This window comes from Pieris brassicae, chromosome 7 (assembly GCF_905147105.1).
Source record: "Pieris brassicae chromosome 7, ilPieBrab1.1, whole genome shotgun sequence".
NCBI classification, from domain to species: Eukaryota; Metazoa; Arthropoda; class Insecta; order Lepidoptera; family Pieridae; genus Pieris; species Pieris brassicae.
This window is the reverse complement of record NC_059671.1, coordinates 3353824-3372015: the sequence shown is the minus strand read 5'-3', so window position 1 is coordinate 3372015 and position 18192 is coordinate 3353824. Positions and strand designations below refer to the sequence as shown.

The 18192-nt window shown below is 32.1% G+C and overlaps 2 protein-coding genes across 5 annotated transcripts in view; both read right to left on the bottom strand.

The window, feature by feature from the left end:
* Positions 1-11820, bottom strand: part of LOC123712392 (transcriptional enhancer factor TEF-1) — a 77555-nt gene extending 65735 nt beyond the window's left edge. For 2 of the 4 annotated variants that reach the window (XM_045665447.1, XM_045665448.1), the window contains exon 1: positions 11069-11283. Coding sequence is in view for 1 of the 4 variants with exons in the window: in XM_045665448.1 (XP_045521404.1) it covers positions 11069-11102 (34 nt within the window). In the remaining 3 variants the exon portion in view is untranslated. Of the gene's footprint in view, positions 1-11068; positions 11284-11592 lie in introns of those variants that run through there. The other 2 variants (XM_045665451.1, XM_045665450.1) reach the window with 2 other exon arrangements.
* A 1244-nt stretch (positions 11821-13064) lies between these two features.
* Positions 13065-17953, bottom strand: LOC123712393 (post-GPI attachment to proteins factor 2-like). The gene is made up of 6 exons (XM_045665452.1): positions 17630-17953; positions 17432-17563; positions 16794-16955; positions 15740-15845; positions 14180-14386; positions 13065-13710 (listed from the first exon to the last, which is right to left on the bottom strand). Exons 1-6 carry the CDS (start codon positions 17732-17734, stop codon positions 13583-13585), a joined length of 840 nt encoding a protein of 279 aa, XP_045521408.1. The 5' UTR covers positions 17735-17953; the 3' UTR covers positions 13065-13582.
* Between the last annotated feature and the right edge of the window lie 239 nt (positions 17954-18192).

Genomic DNA, 18192 nt, shown 5'->3' with positions numbered 1-18192 from the left:
ATGTGTTTTTTTTTAAGATATTCAAGAACGAGACTTTGTAAGACAAAGTATACTGTACATACATATCATCATAATAGATAGTGTTAGCGCGAATTATCAACTTCGAAGTTATCAAGGATAATAATTTGAAACTCCTAAACGGCTTGATTTTGTCCATTATTTTGTTGTTTAAAATTTTATTTTTAAGACTTGTCAGATCCGCTAGTATTGTTATAAGTATGTGCCTATTTTCTTAATTAATATAAATATCCTTACCTGCTTTAATGCATGTTTAAAAACAACTCAGATATCCATAATACTCAATGAATAAAAGGTAGACTGGAGATATTTGATCGGACATTTCATTCGACCGATACATTGCTCAGCAACATAAACCGATGTGCATGGAATATTCCGAATAGGGGCCAAAATTCAAGCAAGGGTTGCATATTCAGCCTGAGGCATGCGAGCACACGTGGCTGCCACGGCTGCCTGCCTCGGAATCTGACCAAATGCCCATCGAAGCTCGATTGTTAGCTAAATAGCAACGGATTATTTATCACTACGGAAACAATGCTGTGGTACGAGGAATTTTTGCTGAAATTACGACTCAACCTATAGGTTGGGTCGTAATTTCTCTTATTCGTAGAGAGTTTCTCTTCAACGTACTCACTTGGCTTATTCAATTAACCAAAAGGTCTTAGGTTAGATTGGGAGTCTAGCGGACAAAAGTGATAATTTAAATTTCGACCAAATCCTTGGGAAAATTGTCTTTGCCCTGAGGTTTTAACATCAGAGGAAAAGTAAATTGTTTTAATTCGTACAGTTGCCTATAAGAATTATTAGTAGCAGGTGATGTCTGCCCTCTGCACTGTGGTTACAACAACGACAACTTATAGAATATGCCTATATAACTTATATAATACTTTGTTTACTGATAATTTCTTTAAGACTATTATTTTCTTCTAAAATTGGTTGAATCTTCACGCACGCATTGCGTGTATAATCCGGGTTTAAGAATGGACTGTCATAAATAGCAATTTGCTCATGACAAACTATCTTCAATGCATTTGGAAATCGCGTATAATACCACTATTGTTAATTATGTACACAAGTCACCGCGCCGCTAAGCATACGATTTATTATCGTTTAACTAGAACAGTGATACATCTACCGTGAGATTTACAATTTCGCAACTAGATGAATGGTTCTAATGCTTTGAAAAAGTACCGAATGTCAAATGACATATGACTAATGTCACTTTTCTACAGATCAGTACAGGCTTTTAGCAGGCTTTCTTTATGACGGTACCGTATTAGGTCCCACATTTCGTTTTATAGACGGTTTTGATTATAGCACTAAAATTAACATACACTACACATTTCATATCCACTGTGTTAATGTAAAAATAGCAGTCATGTTCAGGAGCGCGCAAAATGCATATAAAAATAATTCTTCAATTATTTATGTTACTTAACGTAAGGCTATCTTACTGGCCTGGTTATCCATTTACTAGTTAAGTCCAGAGAGACAAAATAAAACCCGCATACCAAAACCAAAATGTGTAGAACTAATCGAAGTTTAGTTATTTGAATAATGGTTCACCCACGAGTCGGTAAAATTGTATAAATAAATTCTTTGCCTCTTAAGATCGAAAGATAGACGATAAGAAATCAGACGCTTCTAAGATGGAATACATCGACAACATCGCCCCTTACGTAACATTTTCCTTTTAAACTTATCACTGTATCAAATCTTAAGCGGAGCGATTAAGAAACAATAGAACGTTCATAAAAACGCTATATGTATTGAAGCATTTATGCGTGAATTTGTTCTAGTGTTCAGATTTGATTTAAACAATAAGGTATGAAAACATAATAGATTTCCATAAATATTTCCCAAACTCGTTTATTCTGAGAATAAGAACAAAGTATTAATTATAATTGGAAGCTCCACGAAATAGGTTTTGTTGCGAGGCGGTGCTAGATGAAAAAGCATGAGCCGAGATCCAACGAAAGGTATTTGAAGAATGGCAGGGGCATCCGTCGGCAGCGATTGTTACCAGTTATCACTGAATGTTTTCCACCGGAGTATTTTGTGCCGCCACAAAAAACCACATAAAGGGCGGGCGCGGTTCGTTTGAGACACCGCCCCTGTGGGAAAATGGTCGCCAGAAAACTGCGACGCAAATAAATTATAAACTCTCTCACACGGAACGCGATCCGACATTTAAGCTTTTATTTGTTAACTCATAAACAGAGACTGTTGCAACGTTTAACTTGTGCCGCAGGACAAACTAGTGATGTGCCAGAGCTAATAATTACAATGAATATAAATTATTCTATTGCAATATCACTACATTATTACACATTTCAAATTACTGAAGTAATATCTGTAGAAGTTCGAGTGGTAGTTTCCGCAGATGAACATCAAATGGATCAAAGAAAATTAAAGGGTATTTACAAATATGTTGAAGTAACCATTTAATAGTGATACTAGCGTTGTGCTACAGTCAACATCAGTTATAACACTGGACTACTCATATATGGTCGTAAAAACGTTGTAATTAAGAATCTAATACAAATTCAGCCGGGACAAGTTACAATAGAATTTGATTTTGGTCAATAACCGGTAGTTCTAAATTATGTCGTCGTAAACGTATTTTGATTGTATTTATAATTCTACTTAAAGAGTCATAGTAAAAGTAAGGTAGGTAGAAATTAATGAAAAGCTATCAAAGCTGGTATTAGAGAAAATGACACACGACGCTGCAGAACTTAGCCTAGTTTCACAGAAAACTACAGAGTTAAACTAAATTTAAGAATTGAACGCGAATAACATTTACAATAAACGTAAAAACATTTGATCTGAGGACGACGAAGAATCATTAGCGAAAACTGAACGTCCCGGAATAGAACTGACAGGGGAACGATTGCACTGTCTGTGATGGATGACAGGATTGCCACGGGCTTAATAATGTACTGAATTAGAGAATAAAAAATCGTTATCGAAGTTATGATGCCAATCATAAAGATATTAAGAAAAATTTACTACTAGAATACTTTAAAATGAATCTTGTATGTTCTATAAACATTAGAACCATATTAACTGATATCTAAAATTTGGTATCCTTCAAGGTAATTTTAGGTGTCCTTTAAGTTTTAATCACGTTAGTAAGTTTTGATTATGATTAGTCAACAACAGTTTTAATAAAACAAAACGCCACTGTCTCCTCTTTAATTCTACATGTTCACTACTTTCACCACTTTAGATTGGCATTACTTTTGTTATAATATATGTCCATTACAGTTTTAAACGCGTACGTCACTATGGAGCATGTCGTTCGCATTGAAAACTTGCAGAAAATGCATTGGCGATAAGAAAAAATTCAGTGCGTCCGAGTGCATAAGTACCAGTACGGTGACGGTGACATTCCACTTGGAATACTTCGCATATCGAGACTTTAACCATTTACCGATTGCAGATAGGTACGCCATGGCCGGACAAGCAATCTCGTTGGATCGCAGTGCATACTTGTTGCTACATATAATGCGTAACCTAAATAAGTTGGTTATATTTTTATTGAATTTTCATGGTTTTTCTGTATAACATTATCAGCACTTTGATATATACTACTAAGACGTAAATACTAGACATAACATTACAGTCAAATGAAGCTTCATTTTTGAGAAGAAACAAAATTGTATTCAATGATTTTCCATTAATCTTTTTCTCCTCTAAAAACTCCTCTAGAAACCTCAAAGGTGTAAGTAGCACAGAATGTGGCAAACGCTTAAAACAATTAATTTGAATGACAATTTAATACGATAATTTAACTTAATTCTTTAACTTTTTGTCACCAACTATGAGATTTTAAAACAAAGAGTTTAGAATATCCCGTGAGACATCGCTTAGGCCGTCATTAAGAGACGTATAACGGTTACCTTCGTCGTAGCGTAATAAAAAAGCCGTCCTTTCTCAACTATTCACATCCTTTTCTCTCACCGATTATCTATATAGGATGGAATGGGATGCACACTTTCATTATTCAGCTTTAATATGAGTTGCGTTTAATTTATCGCGCGACAGCCGCGCTCGAGCCGGGAGCAAAGGAACATCAATCTTCTGGATTGACAATTGAGCCTAAAACACTCCAGCTCCCACAGATGTAAATCAAAGGGACCGATAATAAAATAACGATTTATCGGGATTACTATAATAAATTATCGCCTACTTAATTTCATTTAATAAGTCAAAGATTCTGTTTAGAGAAGGTAGTGCCTTCAATGGCCTTCAATTTTCCAACAAATATTCCAGCTATGGTTAGTGGTGGACGGAGAACCACTTGTTGCTTAAGATAATATTAAAAAAATATATATTTATTAAAAATCCTTGGTTTAGGTAAAAATTTCACATTATACGATTGTTTTTTTATCTTTACGACACTAACAATGCACTATGAACCATATATTTATACAGCCTTTTGTTTATAGCGTTTTCTAATAACAAAACCCGTCAATATTGTAAAAATATAGTATATTCGTATAATTCTGAATATTTTTATCAACTTTTAATGTGTTAATTACCAGAATTACACTTTGTTTTCAAGACGTAACGAGGTAATAAATACATAATTCATGTCGAGTATGTTATTAGGTTGTTAACGAAATTGTCGGCACTTTGCCGGGGTAGGATTTAATTTGAAATTACGAAATTCGTGCCTATTATCAAAAGCCACAGTGGCAGGACAGGTATGGGCGGAGACATGAAAATCAATATACTCCGTATAAGTGATATAATTTACATTTAATATATTAATAGTAAGTCGTTCCACAACTGAGCGTTTTTTAAAACAGCTGTATTTTATATTGTATTTCCAATTCGACTTAAGGTCCTTCGAGAAAAGAGCGTACCAATTCATAGGCCGGCGACGCACTCGCGGGCCCGCAGGCGTTGAGATGTCCATGGGCATATTGACCTTCGGATGCTTGCTGTTTATGGACAAATTGGTTAACCCTTCTGACACTAACGTGTATCACGTAACTCGCATTAAAAAAAATTGAAGATGCGACCCGATTGCACTATACCAATCATTCTTAACCACTGAGACACCATTACTGTATATACATAACCCATAAAGATTTTGGTTTAGCATTATTTTTATGACAAAATAATCTTTGAGTGTCAAAGATTTCATCAGACACTTGTAGCAAATCAAATCTTATTCATAAAAAGTTAAAGAATCTTTTGCCACGTTTATTCATTTGCATAGTGACTTAAGAGGGATAAGGACAAAACATTATACGAATACATATAATATAAACTATAAAATTGTTTTTAATAATTATTTAATTTACTATTACAATCGTTAAATTTGTATAGTCTAGAATCTTTTACCTAGGTTTAAATTTGAAATTGTATGGGAGATTTTTTTTTTAATAGAATATGTTTATCTATGCATTTTGTCATCTTATAGGTAGTTCAATTATTGATTGCGGTTTCGACTGCACCATCAGAGTTAATTTTTTTACCTTAGAAGACCTTCTATAATGAAATGAATATGGGTTTTCGAAAAACAAATGCAAGAGTAAATAGCTCAAAAAAGTTAAATTTGGAATTCGTAACCAAAGAGGTCAAAGTGGCCAGTTCGACAAATTGCCAATTTCATAGAACCTTATATTAGATATATATATATATAATTTTTTTATTATGAACCTATCTAAATATTCAAATAACGCAGTTTTAATGTATATTAAAAATCCTATAAATAATACTAACATAAATAATTTAAATGATTAATAGTATATAAGACTATAATTCCTATATACAACAGATAAATAATACCTCATACAGCCTAACATATTTAACGTTCGATAATATGATTATGATTGCACCTATAGATGAGTAGTTTATGAATTATTTAGGGTAATTTTATGTGATTATCTCAGATGTATTGCATTATACGGATTCAACATTCTTCATACAAAGGAAAATTAAGATAATCAATGCAAATTAATGGGTGGCCTGTATTATAATAATTTAAATACACTAATAACTTTTATACCATATTAACATAATCAGTTGCACTTTTGACCCTGGGGAGGATTGTTAAATATAGTAATTGCAAATATCATACCTATTAGAGCAGCATCTTGTATCAGACCTTCCGGTAAAGAAACATGTACTGTATGTAACTAAGGATATTTTCATTAGCATTAAAAAAAAACTTTTTTCATCAGAAACTGAAGCAAACACCAAATCAATCACGGGCAAGACTTTAATAATAAAAAAAAACAACTGTCAGAAACGAAAAAACGCGGGAAGGCTCAGCGTATTTAACAATGGAAGTTAGAAATTGACTGCACAAGACAAAAGGCTGGCTTACAGAACGGACAAAGCCCAGGGCAAAAATAAAACCAAATAACGAGTTTAATTAAATCGCAAAGAACAATTCCAACTATAACGATAGTTTATCAAGTGAACCCGGCTCTATATTGTACCTGAAGTTGCAATGTTAACTCAATCGTGAACATTTTTACTAAATTCTCTTCGACCTTTGTTTCAATGGTTGAAAAAAATATGGGGATATTAAAATGTTGATCAAGTGTTCCTGGTATAACCAGCGACACGTGGCTTTATAATCTTTATACATTCTACTGTACGTGTACACTCCTCTTAAACGGCTGGATCGATTTCAATGAACTTACATTTACCTACAGCAAAGCAGATATATAAAAACGGCTGGACTGATTTTGATGATTTTTTTTTCGTGTTCAAGTGGAGTCAAAAAATAAAGATTACATTATTAGATTATTTGTCTATTTTTATGTCAGTCGAAACCGCTGGTTTATATATAAAGTGGAGTAGGCTCTCCGATTCCGTACGATAAAAATGACTTTTGCAATTCATGTATTTATAATTCTTTTATTGCATTTATAATTGTGCTTAAAGAACCTTATGATAAACATTTGTTTTTTTTTTTAATATTTTCGATTTTGGTTTAGTGGTTGTAATTTTTTTAATTGTTATTTGTTAATTCAGTTATGCACTTCTTGCATTAATTGGTTTCCTTATTAGGGTTGTCTGGATGTGATCGCTAATCATTTATAATACCTGTTCTTATCTGTAAAGTAACGAAGATTGAACAAATAAGATCTTTCCACTTACTTAGGCAGGTTTTGATTCCTAAAAATGTTCATGCGCAGTCATAGTTCATAAATATAATTATAATTAGTATTAATAAAAAGATTAATAATTTTAAAGGCGTTTAACAACTTTTTGGAGGATTTAGAACAAATAGTTTCCATTACATTAAAAAATAAGATTTAGTTACCGTAAGCATATTTATCGTTAAGGCGACTTTAATAAACACATTTTTATATGTCCTATCATATGACAGGCGAGACGCGCCTACTGAACAGACATAAAAGGCACCATCACTATGTGGAACCAGCTGCATACTGAAGTAATTTCGAACCAATCCGACTTAGGGTCCTTTCAGGAAAAGAGCGTACCAATTCTTAAAAGGCCGGCAAAGCACTTGCGAGCCTACTGGGAATGTGACTATCCATGGTCGGCGCTATTACTTAACATCAGATGAGCCTCCTGCCCATTTGCCTCCTATTAAATGAAAAAAAAGTGGCCGGCCTGTATTTTTTTTAATAATTATGGGCCGGTTTGTAAAAATTTGACATGATTGCAAGTATAAAACTATATTTAAGCTGTCTATACTCGTATTACATATTATTATATGTATTTTAAAGCTAGTAATTGATTACTAAACATATCTCTAAGTGAACCTTCAATATTTTGTTATGGATTGGATTTAAGATTAAAAAACATATATATCAATAACAAGTGATTTGAACACGTGCAATCGTATACCGAGAAAAGATAGCAAAAGGCTGAGTTATGTGTAAATGTATATATGTATTTCTATTTAACGTAAATATATTTAATGAAATTATAATATTTCACATAACGGTAGCGTGCCCTGCTGTCTGATTTGAGCTCAACTGTCCTTCGCCAGCAGTCACCGATTCCGCTTATGATCTGCTTAACCGTTTCCTCAGTTCTGCACCAGAACTACTTATATACTTGTGACAGTTAAATATGTTATTTTCTTTTATGTAGAAAAAATTGTTAGTAGGTTAATGTAATATGACTATTCCAATGTACATAATAATAATTTTAAATATATAAACCGAATATAAGAATGATATTTAAATTGCTTTCACTATATGTAATTATCACTATATTATCTCTTGGCTAACCCGTTACAGGTATCACAGGGATCTTATTAATAATCTAACGGAAATGTTATTTTTTAAATTTATTTGCGATATTTTGATAACAATTATGATATTAAAAAAAATCCTCAAAATTTACATTTACTGCCAGTTCTGGCGATTAACGGTCCTACACTCTAAAAAATCTCTAAGGATTTGTTAAACAAATATTTGCAACCATTACATCATACTCTTCATCACACGTTAAGGCAGTTATATAGTGTAATTAAAATATGAATAAATCTTAAAACCGAAACCCGTTTCACTATTATCAGCAAGGCGCGGTGAAATAGGAGCAAGCAGTAGGAACTACAAAGCACATAGTAGAATCAAAAATGTATAAATGAAAATTATTTATTCAAACTTGCGTTGATATTGTTTCACTCTACTAACTATTGCTATTACTAAATATTTTTTCTATAAAAATATGTTTGGTCTTATTGTTTCTTAATTAAGAAACAATTTTACAAGTGAACTAAAGGTTCTTCTAACTAATATATGAACAGCGGCACTCTCAACGCGGGATTAATCCACAAATAGTAATCCGAGAATAGAGCGAGGCTACTGGACAGACACAGCAACATGATTCCAGACTAGTGTCTTAGTATTAAATGAAAGAAAGTGTCTTGTGTATTAAAAATATACACTATATTTTTAAGCATAAGATTTTTTTTATAAATATAGCACAGATAATACTTACGTAATTGATTTTTATTGCTACAAAAACACTGTCAGTATATTGCAAGTGTTAATTTATTAACGTGTTACGAAATTTTAATAACTTAATAATTAAAAGATTATACGACAAAATTATAGATACATTCTAAGTAGTTCATTCTTTATACTATATATATCATTTGTCAATAAGATTTTTAGGTATTAAAGTTGCGCAATCGCCAAATCGCACGCCGTAATGTATGCGTTCGCTAGCAATTTATGCCTTCGATATCGTCAATGATATTAAGATAATATCTTTATTATACGAAGATCAAAAACGATTACATTCTCATTCGTATACCGGTTAAACAATGTTAAAAAAGTTACAGATAATAATAAAAATGGATTACCTCCAAATCAAATAGTAAATAATTAATGCATTTCACGGTATTATTTTTAAACCTTACATAATTGAAACGAATGTTGCAATTTTACGGGACCCTTAATGCGTTCGGTGCGTGGCTGGGAACGTCACATTAAGATTAGGGATTTTCTAGGAATGCCATTACTAACATGTAGCTATTGATCATAGGGAAACTCTAACTTAATTTGATTATAAATATTCAATTGTATTAAGCTGCAATTAGTTCGGTTTATTATGATAACTAATTTGAATTAATAAAATATTTTTGTATTAGCGATTATATGAACTATTAGGCTGAAAAGATTGATGAACGAGTCAAAAATATGATTGTACCAAATAATGTACTTAGATGTAAGATTTTTCTAATTGTTGCGGTTTGAGTTAACATTTCTAAATAAGAGTCATATTGAGCAGATTATATTTGAGTGGCCCTTGCTAAAAAACTTAAAGCCATAGGAAATGCTTATCTTAATAACTTTATTATGTCAAAACCGTAATGGAGTTTTATTATACGCTTGTCTTGATTCTTAAATAGTTTACACTAAATTTTACTTTTGATACAGAGAATTACTTTTATAATAAGCGGGCAAAAATATTTGTACAATACAAGTTTTGATACACAAAATCGTTGAACGTCGAATTGATAACCCACTAAAGTTTTTTTGGAGTCGTTTAATTAAAACATTTACACAGCTCATGTTTTTTCCTATCACGCATTTTCTTGTAAAACCGTAATATTATTTCAAATAAAACAGAAAAGATGTTGAGGTGCGTCTAGAAGCAATAAAGTTTGATTACGCTCAATTTTCTCTTCACCGTGATAAATCGTTTTAGATCATCCATTAGAAGGCATGGAGTGTCAGCAGTTTACACGTCTTATTGCTTGACTCGAGTCTTGAGCGTCGCGACGCCCAATAAAAACATCAACCATATTCACCAAAATAACTCTTGGCAGTCATTCGTGAGTCCGACGGATAGGTACGTAAGTATACTAAAGATACATAGTTTCCCGCTAAAACCCTTCTGAATATAAAATTTGAATTTTATTAATAAAAAGTATTTATTTATGTCGCCTTACCGGCTTTTATGTATGTGTTATACATTAATAAAGCAAAATCTGTCTAAATTACGATATAGGTTATCCGACGCCATTATATTAAAAAGGCCTAAACACATTAAACTAAACGTGAGTATTGAAATCAATAAAATTTTTTTAAAAAACCCATAATAAATATAAGCTAATTTGGAAATGTAAATCTAAATTATAAAGAAATTAGATGTTGTTTTATTATTTTGTACGGATAATCCATTGACCATATTTTAAATTTCTAAATTAATGTTTCTTACATAACCGATTTAAAATATATTAACTATTTTTCTAGCAAATGTTTATGCGATAAAAAATTAAAATAAGAACTTCAAGTGGCGGAAGTAAATACAAAAATTAAGTTAAAAATATTATCTAGATTTTATTTTTGCTAATATTATTTCACTCAACCGAATTACAAAAATAAAAAATAAATTAAATTAAATACTTATTAAATACTGCCATATCGCCAATAATTATTTGAAGCATTTTTGTGATTAAGTAAAAATTATTATTATAGATCAACTATGACTATAAAACAATTACACACATCGCGCGGTAAAAACCGAAAAATATTCGTGGAACTTCAGGAATTTTGTTTGTTTGTTTTCGCTAACTTGGATAAATACTCACGCCTTGAATAAAATCTTGAATAATAACAGTCCATATCACTTAATGATTCACTGCATCAATATATATTTCACTTGCATTCGTTTGCAGTTAATTACACTCACGAATTACATCTAAAACGTTTGACATTTCATAAATTAACCTCACAAGTGTCATCACCGCGCACGGAATACGTCAAATCACATAAAGCCACCAACGCGACTGAAGTGGATCGCGGTCGAACCATACCGCGTCTTTCGAAAATTGCGCCATCTCAGCAAGCACTCGAGCAAAATTAACAACACAAAAACACCTTGAGCACACTTCATGTCCTACAGAGCTTTCCCAAATATTTGATGCCTAAAACTAGATAATGTTTACATCGCGAAATGCCGACACCCCAACGACCGGAAGTCAAACTCAAGCAAACACGACAACTATGTAAAATATTGCAGGATCGCGATCACATTGTTGACATTCCCGAATAAAAATCACTAAAATCTCCAGTTATTTGTATGAAAAAGCGATAAAAAGTACTTTTCACTTACCTATTATGGTGTTGGAAGATGAGGTGAAGGGGCGAATTTTGATTAGATGTCAATTTAGGAGTATTTTAAAAGAATATACTCTTATTGGTATGCGAAGAATGGCACAAAGAATCCCGACAACGCACGCGACGAATGCGCACCTCGTTTGCGCATATGCTGACAGAACTTCACGGACGTTCCTCCCCTCGTCCCGCAAACACCCGGTAACATTAGGGTGTGTGCGTGTTTAGAGTGGTCAAACGTGAAATTGAGTGTACGTATACACGCACACACTGATAAAATATACCTGCGTAGCTGCCGCTTGCCGCCATCTTTGTTACGAAACACTCACTGTGCTGTCTACTATAGTATAGATTATAGAAAATGTCTAACATTGCTAAATGCTACAGATTGAACACGCAATGCCACCTTGCGAGCGATTTAAAAACCTTTATTGACGCAACGCAACGCTAGAGGGCACTTTACGCAATTAGCGTATATATCGTAACATAATATAATATAGCCGCTCAAATAATATTATGTACCTATTTAAATAGGTGTATTTATATAATATCTGGTTGCTGATATCATAGTTTTATGGTTGGTATTATTATTGTATTTTTATCAATATAATATATCAAATTATTAATGATAACTTCACTTTGTTTTTTTTAGTTACAGCAAGCCTCAACATCTGATATTTGCTGTAAAAAATATTGCTTTTCAAATGCTAACCTTACTATACTGATTCCACTTATTAGTTACGTGTAATCATAGCATATTTTTTTGTTTAGTTTAATCACAGGATTTGATATTGACCAATGAAACGGACACCGGAATGTAGATGAGAAGACGCAAATATTAAAATATAAATATTAGTAAAGGTAAGTGAAATAAATAAAAATCTTAATTATAACTTATTCAACTGAACAAATTTATTGACAATTTAATATAACAATAGCTTTCAACGACCGAATTTAAAACAATAATCTGACTAAATACAGATAAACACAGAAATTAGAAAGATTTTAGAGAAAAAAATCTCGCCATTCTGTGTACTACCGACTTAGGGTGTTGATTAATTTATACTATTAAGAACTACATAAAATATGCAATAGAAACTAAGGTTTATAAAAACCATAAGAATACTAATTAACATGAGTAATCCATATTCAACATTTTACGCGTGTTAAATTTATCATCCATTTACGCATTACTGAATTTAAAATAGAAAAACATGGATCTGGTACATATACATACAATAAGATATAATTGTGTCTAAGCGTGTGCTTAATTAAGGCACACATAAATTTAAATTATTAATCTTTTATGATTTTTTATTTTTATTAAAACAAAAATATTTTATAATGTAAATTCCACTAATCTAATAAAATTAATTACATATAAGTGAAATATAATTATTATTATAATGTTTGTAAATATAATATAAGATATGATTTATATAATTTACAATACAATATATTCTGTGTAGTGTTAAAACGTCGTATTTAAACGTATTGGGTATTTTTAGTACTGATTTATTACTACAAATGAATTGTGAATACTACCAGTAAAGACAAAAGTTTAATGTCTACTTACGCAAAATAATCCTAACACCCTAAAAATATTTCATACTTACGCATAATTATTATTTCGTATTCGAAAACGGATATCAATAAACAATCGCCGGTCGCGCCTTGAAATCTGTCAAAGATCAAACTTCACAGGTAATAAATCCTTTTACAATGACATTTTAAATTACGACCGCGAATTGTACAATTAAAATGTCTGTGCAAATCAAAAAGTGTCGTGGATAAGTATGTCTTATTAAAAGTTACCTAAGTAAATGTTCTTAACAATACACAGCTTAATCGAAAATAGGCGGTAAAGTAATTGAACTTTTATACTAATTGTTTAAACAAACATAATACAATTGTGCTGTATTGTAACACTCAACACGTGCAGAATATAGTCAGTAGGGCTTATATTAGTAAATATAATTTATACAAAATTAATTGCTCTTGCGTTCTGAATAAACTACTTTTACTTCGTGAAAAGGCAGGTCCAAGACGACAATCGCGTGGAATACCATATTCGTTGTGGCCAAAATGTACTCGCACACAGAAAACCACGTGAAAGCTGAAATCAGAAAGATATCTTACTATAATAACATCGCGTCGAAAAAGGATGCTATATAAATGATTCTAATCTTAATTATGCTTTTAATTAGTTGTTGATTCGTGAATAATATAAATGAGTATCTGTGCCAGAAGAGATTGGCCTCATCAGAGAGGCACTTAAAAAAATTAAATGTTCTAATCAATTTAAATCCTTTACACACGTACACACACCCATACAAATATTGACATGCTTTAGTTTATTACTTTAGTTAAGTCATAGTATGTAGTAATGTTTTTGTATAGTCTGTCTGCGATGGAAGGCTGGTATTACCTGTTACCACAGAACCACTATAGTCCTATCCTCTCACAAAGATGATCAATACCTGCAGCGGAAACTCACAAAATGCAATAGGCCAATGAAACGTATAATATTATTATATTGTTAAGTACTTAACTGAACTTTTATTTTATTACTTAATGTGTCTTACCAAGCGGTCTACACAGAAGGCGATGTCTCAAGAAAAATATAATTAATCCTGTAGTAGCTGCTATTGCAATGAAGAATAGGTTCCACACAATTTTGTTGGTCCGTACGGGCTCCAAAACGTCATTTGCGATACATCCAATTCGTGCTCTACATAACATATGTAATAGAGAAGCCACCATAAAAATTATGAAGATCTTCTCGTGAATGACTGAAAATTTAAATAATTGTATTACTTTTTATGAAATTAGGCATTTTGAGTCATATAAACAGATTGTAAATTGTTAAAAAATATTTATTACTGTACTATTCTTGGGTCATCGAAGTGCTTTAAATAATAGAGGATTTTAGTTTTACACTATATTAACAACTCGCGTACAACAATGGAATATAAGCCAATTAATAAAATGTTAATTGCAATGTAACGAATGAATGTAATGTAAGAGGTGAAGAAAGAGCCTACGTCTGGCTATACTCGAAGCACCACGCTTATAAAACTAAGAAAGCCTGAGTGAGCCAAATGTACAACTTTGGCTCGTACCTACAATTCCTTTTTAGATAAAATAAATAATTGGCTGGAAACGTAACTCTTCTTATTTTGAATGTGACAATGTCTAGAATATTTTACTTTTATTCAAAGACAATATAGAATTATAGCTAAAAAGGTTGAATACATCGATTCAGTTATCATCTATCACCATAAATACACAAGTTGAAACAATATTTAAAGTAAGTTATATTTTCTTCGCTAGTTGAAAAAGTTCGCGGCGTTACCCATTGTTTGCCATTCTGCTACGGGCATTTACATTTTAAATGCCACAATAGTTTCAGGCATTAGTATTTAGTAGGTCAGGGAAATCTTTTGATTTTACTTAAAAGCCACCTGCGCTAGAAACGGCGTTCAATAAACATTAATTGGAAAAGGTTCTTAGTGCTGGTTTTGGCATTTTTCCAAACAGTATTTGAAAAATAATTAGTAAATCACTATTCTTGTTGCCTGCATTGTAGAAATGGTGGCGAAATTGTAAGGCCCAGTTAAATTCATGTTTTATTTGATTTTTTTTTAATTCTCCAATACATCTCTACCTCTTTCATATATATACATCGTTCTTTTATACAGACGACCTACCGTTACCTATGAGACATGAGATGACCTACTTATGAGACATTAGGTTTACACATTTCTCAGTCAGGCAATTCATTTATTTGTTATTATGGATTAGCTCACATTGGATAATTGAGGCTTGGTAGGTACGTCGTAATTTTTAGGTCTGTAATGTTGGTTTCCGTACGAATTACCGAATGTTAATTACGCACATAATTTGCCGGCAAATATTGATTCAGTTATTTATTTATTTATGGCCAAATATCTTATGTGTGGTCAACTAAAATATTATAAAATTATTTTATAATATTTTTTTATTTTTCTAACATTAACAGAAAACCTTTTGCTAGTTGATAGTTTAGGCATCTACATATTAAACACATGCAAAGTTTGTTGCAGTTGACAAAATATATATTTAAATAATGTTCATATAATTTAAAAATATATAAAGGTACTTACAATAATTTTCTCTATTAGAGACATACGTGACACCTGTCAAAGCAAACAATTCCACCAAATTTAGCCAATAGCAAGCTTTTCCCAGTTTAGTTGCCGTCAATCGCATCTATAAATAAATATTATTAATCTTAATCATTTATTACAGTAGATGATAAGCCTTCTGGTTGGTTGATAGGTTTTGAATCATGTGAATCATGATCAATAGTCAATCCAGTACGTAATCAGCCTCCTGTGCCAGACATACGCCGTCAACGTTTTTGGCCTAAGGCAGGTCTATGTTTTCCTCCAACGTACGCGCGAATGTGAGATGCGCACATAGACAGAAATCCTGGTAAGATCCCAGGATTTCCGGATTTCCCACGACATCTGCCTTCCCTTGCTCATCCCTATGAGAGTCACACGCTTATTCCACAAGGCTACACTGCTATATTCAATCATTAGCAGACAACGAGTCTAGATGAGCTATGGCGATGGCTCAATAAATGAGAAAATTTATTAATAGTATCTCTTTAGTATATGTTTACAATGAAGTCCTAAGGAATATTATTGCATTTTCACTAAATAAATTCAAAACTTTCGTTAAAACTTTATGCTGTTTTTGATTATTTAAATGATCCTTATTCATGAAATTTATTTGCTCCAGTTCAAATAAAATGTAGGACTCAAAACTTGGCGATTAAAAAGAGTGACGGAGTGTTCCTTGCCAGTTCTTCTTGCCCGTTTTACGTCCATGACGAACTGGTAGGAAATGTAAATTTAGAATCAATTTAACATCTTTTCTTTTGACGTTCATTAGTGTACTTGGTTAAATCAAATCAAAATATCTTTATTCATATAGGTAAACATGTACACTTATGAACGTCAAGAAAAACAAATTAAATTGACTGTAAATTTACATTTACAACCAGTTCGCATGTCAAGGGCGTAGAGCGGGTAAGAAGAACTGGCAAGAAACTTTCCGCCACTCCTTTCAATCGCCAAGTTTTTACCTTATTGGTTACCTATATGAATAAAGTTATTTAAAAAATATAACGAACATAGTTACGATTCATACCTGTTCATCCGTTATGTGCAAAGTGCGATCTTTATGGTAGTTAAAGTATAGAGATCCTATCAATAATCTTGGTCCTAGGTGGTAGGCGATGCATATCCTCCAGACGTACCTTTGAGGGCTGATCCCAGTAATTGCACTTATTGATGGTACTACGTTATAAACCTGGAAAATTACAATATTTAAGGGCGTAAGATTAGAACAGTCTTTAACTCCTTGAGGTTGTTTTGGGTAAGATTTAGAAACAGACTTAATAGCACTATGACTCTCGTATGTCAAAATTTTTTCTAAGCGCTAAGTCTCACTCCTTTAATTCACTACTTCGACTCTGCTGAACTAACCTGTACCGCAAAGAGATGATTAATAGGTTTTGATACGAGCTGATATGAACCTTCAGTATTAGTAGTACCTGAATAGTTTAATATTAATTTGGAATTGGTAAATTACGTAAAGGATGTTTTTTAGGCGCGCTCTTCTGTGATACTACTTAGCTGAATTGGAAATATAAATATATTTCAAATGTGTTGTTATGTTATTACGTAATGTATTATTATGATCTTACAGAACTCTTTATATAGATCGGCTATTTTTAGTATGTACTTTATTTGAAGGCGATTCTTATATAAAAAAATTAAACATACCCTACAGTGGGTTTCATGTATGTCATCTGCCTGAAATAAGGAAGCTGTCGCGTAACAAAATATTAGAGCGCCTAGTGGAAGCCAGAGAGCAGTCAAACAGATCTTTCTTAAAGCACATGTCCACAAATCACCCTGAAATTATATTAACTTTTAAGATACCATGTCCCAAAACAGTTCTAATGTAGTTCAATTGAATACCTTATGTTCTACTACTAAAAGTGAATTCACATTTTCTGCTTCATTTATGCGATAATTAGCTCTTGGTAAAGATTGTGCTAACTCTTCCTGTGCGTCATTTAACATTTTCTTTCTCTCACTCACTTTTCATTATTATATTACATATTTAAAACAGAATGTACGATAAATACATAATCAAGTCATTCGTATTGATTTGTATGAAAAACATATTGACTTTAAAAACAGAGTTTTTTGCACTCGCTCGACATATTTGCAGAATGGTACATTGGGTTAGAATAAAATATAGATTGGTATTTGCAGGAGCCGTGCACTATGTGTTACAGGGTAAAATTGTCGACTAAAGTTAGTGACTTGCGTGGTAAAATCGGGTTGTTTGGACTTGCGCATTTCATGCCGTGAAAAAAGAGCCCTTTGTTCCACTCTAATAATTCGATACCTACTTTCCTATTTTTAACTATGTCATGGCTTACTGTGAGTAAAGGAGCCTATGAAATTATAAAACAATTTTTAGATCTAAATTGTTTATTAGTATAAAATATTAATAATTATTCTGTAACAAATAA

Excerpts from the sequence above, each read along its gene's own strand:
- LOC123712393 (XM_045665452.1), bottom strand. The coding sequence starts at position 17,734 with ATGTTAAATGACGCACAGGAAGAGTTAGCACAATCTTTACCAAGAGCT. Across the intron at positions 17,564-17,629 it reads TTTTAGTAGTAGAACATAAG|GGTGATTTGTGGACATGTGC; the intron begins GTATTCAATTGA and ends ATATAATTTCAG. Across the intron at positions 16,956-17,431 it reads TACATGAAACCCACTGTAGG|GTTTATAACGTAGTACCATC; the intron begins GTATGTTTAATT and ends GTAATTTTCCAG.